Here is a 9,382-nt window from a genome sequence, read left to right on the forward strand (position 1 = left end):
TTTACAGTGTTTTCAAAAATAACATCTCTACATGATTTTTCTTTCCTTTGAGGAAATAGAGTGGTATGAGTGTTGGGGTTTTTCTCCCATCAAATGGATGGGAGGTGTGTATCCTACAGCATGCAGTGTAATGCATCTGAAAAATATATGGCATTCTGGGTGAGTGGGGAGGGCAGGAAGTTTGCCAGAATTAAATGGTTGAGTCACTTTACAGAGTAAAACATTAATGTGATTTTTTGTTGTTGTTGTCTCTGTTATTTTTTTTCTCTTCCAATCTTAGCAAGAAGGTTCATTGTGTGCTCAGCACTGTCTGAATAATTTGCTACAAGGGGAATATTTTAGTCCTGTTGAGTTATCCTCTATTGCACAGCAGCTGGATGAGGAAGAAAGAATGAGAATGGCAGAGGGAGGAGTGTCTAGTGAAGAATATAGAACATTTTTACAGGTAAAATCTTCTTAATTTGAGGTTGCTTGATATTTGCCTGAAATCTAATACTGTATAGCACAGATCTGCTATTCTTGCATAGCTAGGGAAGGTTAATTTCTTATTGCTAAAAATTTTTAAGTTTATAGACCTTTTCTTTCACCCATCTTAAATTTGGCATTTTCAAATGTTACTAGTACAACTTTACAGTAATTTTACAAAAAGCTGCATCATCTTCATCTTACAGGTAGGAAGGTCAGGCATGGCAAGAGGAGGGTCAGTGATTTGCCTTTTGTTTTTGTAAGCTACTGGCAGAGAGAGGAACAGAAGTTCCCTTGCCTGTCTGTCCTTTAATCACAGAGCATTTCTAATCTAAAGGTTTGAGTTTTTAATTAATAAGCTTATTTGGGCATTGTAATCAACCTTGCAGACTATTTAGTTGTTTGGACAACAACTAAATAGGTATCCAACAACTCAGGACATATTTAGTTGTTGTTTTAAGTATGCAGTTATGTTTATTTTCAAAAGTGAATTATTTCTGACCTTTTGTGCTTACACCATTTTTCCCTTTTCTCCCTCCAAACCTCACGCTGAGCAGCAGCCTTCTGTAAACATGGATGATAGTGGATTCTTCTCAATTCAAGTAAGCATGGCTCTGTACTGATAGAATTTTTTTAATTTATGCAATATATGTTCTCTCATATCATTGAAATGACATCGAGCTTTTTCATCTAATTTGCAGTTTATAGGCTCAATGGTATTGAGTGCTGGACTACTAAATCTTCAGAGTGTTTTCCATTCAGAGCAGTGACTTGCAGTTCTTCAGTTCATGAGCCCTTAAACACACAGTAGAACCATTGGCTCCTGAACTCTGAAATGACACCTACTGGCAATAAGCTTGATTTCCAAGTTGCTTCTTAGGGGTACTTCATGTGTAAACCTTGGCTCCCATAGACTACAGGTGAAAAAGCAGACTTGAGATTGTCTTCTCAAATTAGGCTGTCAAGCCCTTGGCAGTGGTTACCACAGTGGTCTGCAGAATGGAAAAATCTGCAGTATCTGTGTTCCAGTTATTATAACACACTCCAGATGCTTTAGAGATGGGTTTTTTCTTTTTCTTTTTTTTTTTTTTTTTTTAAGGACCATAATGGAAAAATAATTAATAAGAAATACTTAAACCAGAACAACCACCAAAAAAAAGGTATTGAATACTGAATTGGGGCTTGTGTCTAGACTAGAGCTGTAGTCAATGCTTTGCACCTTTGGCTGCCTCCTGAGCTTTCAGAGGTACTTGTGAATGTTCCAGAATCCCTTGAGAGCCTCTCTTCCTTATGGCAGGACAGGGCTGTTTTTCTCTTCAGTGAAAAACCATTAACAGGCTGGCATTTCTTGTATTCTTGGTTGTGCTGCTTCTATATTGAAGCTGAAAAAAACTGCTTCCTCATATTCTACTTTTTTTGCCCTGTCATTGCTTTGCTCACTTGCTACATAGTTGGCTCACTGAAAGGAAGATGAATTGTTCATTTGACATTTCTTACAGCATTATTTCAGATAGCTTTAAAGAGTTACTGTAAAAGAGTTTGTGCTAATGTACCTGACTGATCCTGTGACAATCCAGCGGTGCAAAATTTCCAGTAGTTGCTGTGGGAAAGGCTGACATTGTATTTGAGGGGAGAGGGAGGGCAGAGCAGCACGTGGAGAGAAGAGAGATGACAACTTATGAAGTGTCTGTGGGAGGTGAAGTTACAGCTTTGTCTGGGGGAGTAAAGCTTATTGAACAATCTCAGTTAAATCTAGTTTTGTTACTTCCCCTTAGATACAGTGTGCACGTTACGTTTGCATGTGGAGTCATGGCAGTTGCATTTTCAGTAACGTGATTCCTAGGTTTCCTAGCAATGTTTAGGAATCTAAGTTTCATGAAAACAGTGTAATTGTTTATAGCAGTTAAGATGGTGACGTTGCTTAAATTTAGATTTAACTGTTTTGACTCATGAAAAGTGTTATTTTTTTGACAGGTTATAAGCAATGCCTTGAAAGTTTGGGGTTTAGAACTAATCCTCTTCAACAGCCCAGAGTATCAGAGGCTTGGGATCGACCCTATGTAAGATGTTTTTTTTCTTAGAACCCTGCTTTCATTTTACAGAAAAATAATATTCTTAATCTGTGATTTAAATCTTTCTTTAAAATTATTATTTCAAGCTCTGTCACATTCTGATGTTTTTATTATTCCCTCTGTCTTTATATTTTTTTTCCTTTTGAGGGTGTATATGAGCATCTGTCCTCTCTGCTTTCATGATATCTCAGTATCTGTGGCATCACAGGTATATGGAGATTTCAGTAATGTTGACAACTTCCTAAATGTTGTAAAAGCAGTATGAGTACTCTGTAACATCAACAGTTATATTACTGAAATTTTATTGTAGAAGTTTAAATTAGTGAAGCACTTTATCATTAATATACACTCCAATATGAGAGTATTTAATTTTATCTATACCTTTTGTTTTTCTTTTTACAGAAATGAAAAATCATTTATTTGTAATTATAAGGAACACTGGTTTACAGTTCGAAAGTTAGGAAAACAGGTGACATTGTCTTTTTTTATTTAAAAATTTACTTCAGAATGGGGGTGGAAAAGTGGTTGCAAGCAGACCATGTGTTGGCCTTTTGCTGCAATTTGCTTTAATAGTATCCCATATTAAAAAAAAAAAAAAGAGAGAGAGAAAAGAGTAAATGTTTGTTATTTCACAAAAATGCCAGGCAGCTGTTCATGAACGTTAGCCTGGGAAAGACCTTAGGATCGATTCCGCAGTGAACCTGTTCTCTAGGGAGCTGCAGCTCTGGTACAGTCGGTGCAACGTCTTTAGCTCTCTTCTTTCTTTTCTGCATGAAAATAGCAGAAAAAATTTACAGAGGTGGGGAGTCCTAGACAAGGGTTAGGATCCCTATAGAATGCAAACTTAATTTTAATGCACTAAATTATTGACATTGTAAAAATAATTTTGCTAATTTAAATGGACAGTAGGTATAAGAAAAAGTTCACATTTCAAATGTATTAATATTTATGATTACTCTTATTTAAGAGTATCTATCAGGATAAGGTTGGGGGAAGTAGAATTACAACTTTGCACTATTTTAGAAAACTTTCTGAAACAGTTGTATTATAAGCAGGAAATGGTTATTAAAGGTAAGGGATGGCCATACAAGTATATGGTACCTCTATAATAAGTCACATCCATGTCCCTTGTGACACCAGTGCAGTGTTTTATTTCAGTAGCCAATCATTGTTCTGGATCATACGGCATAAGCATTTACACAACATAAGCTGGTTTGGTGTTTGATTTTTTTCTGTGTTTTTTTGGTCATAAAAGTGCTATTTTTGAAATAAGCTTTTAAATTCTACAGTAGTGGACAGGAATCTTTACCCATTTGATTCATTTTTCAAGTGGTGGCTACCTATGTTGTCACCCAGATTAAAAAAAAAAAAAAAGAAAAAGAAAAAAAGTTCACCTGTGAGTAAACAAACTAAACTCTGCTGTTCTGCTTTAGTTTAAAAGTGTGTTTACAGACAGTTTTCCTATATTTGTTATCAAAAAGGCTGAAAGGGCTGTTAAAAGTATGGGAATGTTCCTTATTATATATACAACCATATTTCATGGAATTTTGTGAGATAGCATTCTAGCCCAAAATGTTTTAAGTAGGAGGGGGGATGTATTTTGCTTGTACGTGTGGCTTGTACACATGAAGACAACACTAGGTGTCTGTTATCTAGAGAGTAATGAGAAAAGTTAGACAGAATAGGTATTGACTTAGATTTGTCCCACTTCTCTTCTGTTACAGTTAAAGCAAAATTAGCTTAAACCAAACCTTACTCCTCCATATTCCCTTTTAAAAGTTTGTCTGTAATCTGCCCATCGTATTTGCTGACGTAACTTTTTCTCCCTCACTCCTGCACTCTTGGTCTTCTTAGCCTTTCCTAGTGACAAAGGGTGTTTTTGACAAATTAAGTGCCTGAATGACAGGATGGCAGATAGTCACTTACCTGTATTCCAGGTAAATTATAGTGTGGGCCTGACAGCAAGTGTATGACTGCATGTATGGATATTTGGGTAGAAAATGCATTTTTGTGAGAATGGAGATAGAATTCTCCTTCTGTTATCTGAAATGGTGCTTCTGGGTTAAAATTAGATAATAAAATTGAACGAGTATGGTATAAAAACGTTTCTTCAGATTGACTGCAATATATATATGAGGTTTTAAAGCTAGAATATTTTGTTGTCCATGTTGAATATATTTTTTTTCTCTAGAGGAATTATTATAAATGACTAGTTGCCTCCTTAAGGGAACTAGAAATTATCTGTGTATACTGTCTCAAGTGTCCCTTATTGTAATATTATACTGTACTATCAGCATATTAAATTTTAGTTCATTTTTTTGCAATTTTTAAATTTAAAAATTCTCAGAGAGAAGCAAACAATAGTTTTCATCATCACCAGCTATTAAAGGCAGCATGTTTAATGAAAGTATTTGATGGAAAGAATTCAATTTCTGTTTTCTTTATCTATTAATTTATTAAGATACAGCATTAACTTATGTAGGGTTTCCTCCTTCATTAGTCTCTGAACAGATTTAAAACTAGAATTAATGCTGTCTGAAATAATTCTTCTACCGTTATATTTTTATTTATCTGTTTTAATCTGTTTGCCTGGTACCAGTGTTCAGTAATGGGAGAGAGCATGCAGTAATTGCCCAGCTTCAGATCTCCTGTTAGCTGAAGAGTGTTTGAAGGGTAACATTTAGCAATAGAGGTATTGTGCTTCGAAAGACTTTTGATTTGATAATATTTATTTTACTAGATTTACTTGGATATTCCATCATAGAAAATTACCACAATGTACAGAAATGGATTACCGAGTAAACTTTATGCTAATTTGTTCTCTCAAACCTTTTTTTTTCTTAATTACAGTGGTTTAACTTGAACTCTCTCTTGATGGGTCCAGAACTAATATCAGATACATATCTTGCACTTTTCTTGGCTCAATTACAACAGGAAGGTAATAGTAACTTGCAGATGTTAAATCTCATTAATTAAAAGTAGGTTATGATCATTATTTATTAGAACTTACGTATTCAGTTAACTACCCTTAGTTTTATGATTGCAATAGCGAAATAACCCAAGTCCTTATAATGAAAGGTAGAGCCTTACATTGTAATAAATTGCACATCATTATATTCCACATAGTGTGCATTTTAGAGTGCTTATGCATGCACCTTAATGCTGTAGACTTATGATTTATTTTTCTCAGGTTATTCCATATTCGTAGTAAAAGGTGACCTGCCAGACTGTGAGGCTGATCAGCTATTGCAGATGATTCGGGTACAGCAGATTCAGCGACCAAAACTAATTGGAGAAGAGGCAGCACAGTCAAGAGATCAGAGGTAAGGTAAACAGATACTTCATTTTAATAATGTTCAGTATGATTGGTTCCCATGGTTAATGCCTACATGGAGACAACTCCCTTGAGGTGTACTTAGAAGTACCTTTAGTGCAATATGCTTACTACTGTTGCACACTGTAAAAGCAAGTTGGTAGAATACAAATGCTGTAGTTTTAAGTGGGCAAAAACTGCCTTAATAGTCTTTCCATGTGCATAGGTGTTGTATAGTGCAGATTTTTAACTGCATGATTACAGTATTATTCCGATTATAGTAAAATGGGTTAGAAAATCTTACCAAACTGTGGTTAATAGTAATCAGTCTATAATTAAGACTGGCTTGAGCATTCTGTCATAAGTAGAAAAGAACGAGAAACCCATATCTGAATTCCACGTCATATAAATCATACACCATTTCCTTTTGGAATCATTTCACTGTAAATGTTGTGGTGCTGCTCTGTTGTGATGCCTACTGCTAATATAAAACATCCTTGAAACTGTATAAAGTACTGCTTCTGCAGTGATCACATTTTCATAGCAAATAAGTTGCATTCTGTTAAAAAGACTTAAGGCTTTTCAGAGGAATTAATTTGTTGTTATTTATTCCATTTTGTAAAGGTAAACTGATGTTATAAATTGATGGAATAAAAACAGCCTCCTTAACAATAACATGGAGAGTGTGCATAGTTTACAGAGGATCTGTTTCTCTAGTGTGGTCATTAAAGCTTCCTGAAAAAGGAGACCATATGCACTATTTTCTGCTGGTGTAACTGTTTAAATAGCAATAGGTTCAAATAACACGTGTTACTGCTTTTTGTGGCCTTGTTGTTTCTGAAGTTTTTCCTATCAAACGGATTCTTGTTAACATGCGCTTGGGTTTAGAGTTGCAATTTTACTTGCTTTGCTTTGCTTGCCACTCTTTTGTGCTTTTTCATGTGGATATGAAAATATTTGTTTATGTAACAGATTTTTCACAATAGAAATGTTTTTTCCAAAGTTAAAAAAAAAGTAGAGTTAAATCAGCAGAAAATATTTACTTTAAATCTCACAGCAAAAGTTAGTAGAATTTCTGTCTGAATTCTGCCATAAATGTATCAATTTCACAGGCTACCCAGAAGTGATGTGGACCAAGCAACAGAAGTTAACCATCCTTTTGATGGAACAGGCATGTTAGATGAAGATGAAGAGAATTTTCAGAGAGCCCTGGCTCTAAGTAGGCAGGAAATTGATATGGAAGATGAAGAAGCTGATCTTCGCAGAGCCATTCAACTCAGCATGCAAGGTGCAGTGCTCATCAGAATTTCTCCTGTAGTGTTCATGTTGCTTATGCTCTAGGCAGCTACTGAAGCCGGTTTCAGTCAGCCACTTTTTCCAGTATGCATCAGGCTCTCTGAAAAGACTGTCTCTGAGGCATGGAAGGACAATCCAGAATTTTCTGTAGCTATCTCCTTTTTGAAAAGTTGCAACTTTCATGTTAGGATTATCATTAGGAAACAAGAACAAATTGGCAAAGGGTGGCAGGAGGGAAGGAAAACAGTCCTAAGGTGAGGAGGAGACATGGTATCAAGTGAAGTTAGCCTAGGTGCTTATTTCTCCAACAAGTCTTTTTCTTCCCGTTGAGTTTGAAGACATTTTCTTAAGCTATATTTCATTTACTAACTTCATTTTACTATAATTAGTAGGATATGGTATGTTCTGGTTTTAGGTTGTCGTCGAAGTGAGTTCTCAGACTCATTACCACAGAATGTTCCTCAGTCACCTCACACCAGTCAGACAGACTCTCTTTCTTCAGAAGAACTGCGAAGGAGAAGACAAGCATATTTTGAAAAGTAAAGTAGTTGATAGAAAACTGCATGTGGAAGTACATGTCGTATTTTTCAGTGCTTTTGGGGTGTGGATGGGTTTCTGACTGAGATCCAGCTTAACATTTATATCTTAACATAAAACTTTCCTAACAGTACTTGAATTTTGCTATTCCCAGGTGGTTCCTATGAAGAAAAGAAACCTGTAAATAAGAGGGGATCTGTTAGTAATGCAACATCAGTCTTGTGATGAAAGAAAACATACATTTTTAATGAAATCCTCTAAATTTCTGTAATTATTTTCCTGAAGAAAAGTTTATTTCTCTAAGACTTTGCTTCTGGTAATTATGCCTTTAATGTGCAACACATGAAAGCATTCCAGATCATATTTTATGTTGCTTTTCTGGAGCACCTTCTTAATACAGTTGGGATATTGTTGTAGCTTTTTCTTATCTCTGTCTCCTAGTGATGGAGGAAATAAAGACCAGGGAGAAATGGTATGAGTTGTGGGAGTTAGACTTTGTATGAGAGAATGGAAATGCAGAACATCTGAATTCTGGGAAAATAGTAATGTACGTTGGAATTTAATGTTGGGAAGATAGGTGTCTGAAGGTTAGCAGGGTGAAATGATTGAAGAGATTTTAGGTGCAGGGGTCTTACTGTATCAAGCAGCTTCTACTTCTCACTCTTGGCCTTCTTTACAATAAAATAGACTTGACACAGGTCTCATACTGATGTTAATCTTATTGTCTTACAAATTTGTAACACTTTCAGGCAGCTACCGCAGCAAGATCAGACCCCAAACTTACATGATAAGCAAGCTGTAAGCCCAGGCACTCTGGAAGCTGACCCAGGTATTGTTTTTTAAACTACTTTCCAACACTGAAATATTTACATCCTTTTCACCTTGGCATTGTGCTCTGTTTCCTGACTTTCCTTGCCTGCCTACTTCCTCACTCTGGCAGCCATTCCGACTACGTATCATAGCCATTACTCTTTCTGGCAGTGAAGCAAAGGATCACTTTCTCGAGAAGCCTGTTCTGCTTGGAATGTCAATATCCTGTTTCAAAGTGAAGAGCGTTACTATTACACCATTCCAGTTCTGGCTTTCTTTTTTGTTGTTTTGTTCAGCATGAGCATTACCAATTGTAATCTTTGGGATCTGTGCCAACAATTTGTTTTCTAAATGACTTTTAAAATTGTATGACAATGTAATAAACTTGGAGTAATTTTTGACAAAATTACTATAACCAGTTTTCAGTAGAACTTCAGTATGTAGACCTTGCCAGTATTAAGCTTTGGTGATCCAAAATTAATGTGTATTACTTGTTACAAACTGACCATTGTGGATGGAAAGATAAGTGTAAAATGTTCAACGATTTTTAAAAAACAAAAACAAAACCAGTTTTGGAGGTGGGGTGGAAACAGGTTGGTGTGGACAAAAGACACAAAGAAAGCATTTAACTGCAGTTGAGAACTAGCTCTGTGCATTTATTACAACTGATACGTATTTATTTTCTGTAGGAGGTGATATGAGTGAAGAAGACATGCTTCAAGCAGCCATGAATATGTCTCTGGAATCTGTTAGAAACCACTTGAATACAGAAGAAGAGAAATGACATAACTTTTTTTTCCCTTTTATTGTCAAAACACTACGTCTCCATTATAATTCTACTGTGTGGATGTTGCACAAGCAGGGTTCATTTCAGAGTTCTGGAAGCAGG

General features: G+C 35.7%; 1 protein-coding gene across 1 annotated transcript; it reads left to right on the forward strand.

Annotated features, from left to right (window-relative positions):
- Nucleotides 1-266: 266 nt before the first annotated feature.
- Nucleotides 267-9,277, forward strand: ATXN3 (ataxin 3). The gene is made up of 10 exons (XM_010174529.2): nucleotides 267-445; nucleotides 1,023-1,067; nucleotides 2,440-2,525; nucleotides 2,940-3,006; nucleotides 5,388-5,475; nucleotides 5,728-5,860; nucleotides 6,963-7,138; nucleotides 7,562-7,685; nucleotides 8,433-8,512; nucleotides 9,183-9,277. The coding sequence occupies exons 1-10, from the start codon at nucleotides 392-394 to the stop codon at nucleotides 9,275-9,277; spliced, it is 948 nt and encodes a 315-aa protein (XP_010172831.2). The 5' UTR covers nucleotides 267-391.
- The last annotated feature ends 105 nt before the right edge of the window (nucleotides 9,278-9,382 follow it).

This window comes from Antrostomus carolinensis, unplaced genomic scaffold (assembly GCF_000700745.2).
Source record: "Antrostomus carolinensis isolate BGI_N321 unplaced genomic scaffold, ASM70074v2 scaffold25708, whole genome shotgun sequence".
Lineage (NCBI taxonomy): Eukaryota > Metazoa > Chordata > Aves > Caprimulgiformes > Caprimulgidae > Antrostomus > Antrostomus carolinensis.

Coding starts and splice junctions, on each gene's coding strand:
- ATXN3 (XM_010174529.2), top strand. CDS start 392: ATGAGAATGGCAGAGGGAGGAGTGTCTAGTGAAGAATATAGAACATTT. Junction 1,068..2,439: donor GTGGATTCTTCTCAATTCAA/GTAAGCATGGCT, acceptor TTTTTTTGACAG/GTTATAAGCAATGCCTTGAA. Junction 3,007..5,387: donor TTCGAAAGTTAGGAAAACAG/GTGACATTGTCT, acceptor TCTTAATTACAG/TGGTTTAACTTGAACTCTCT.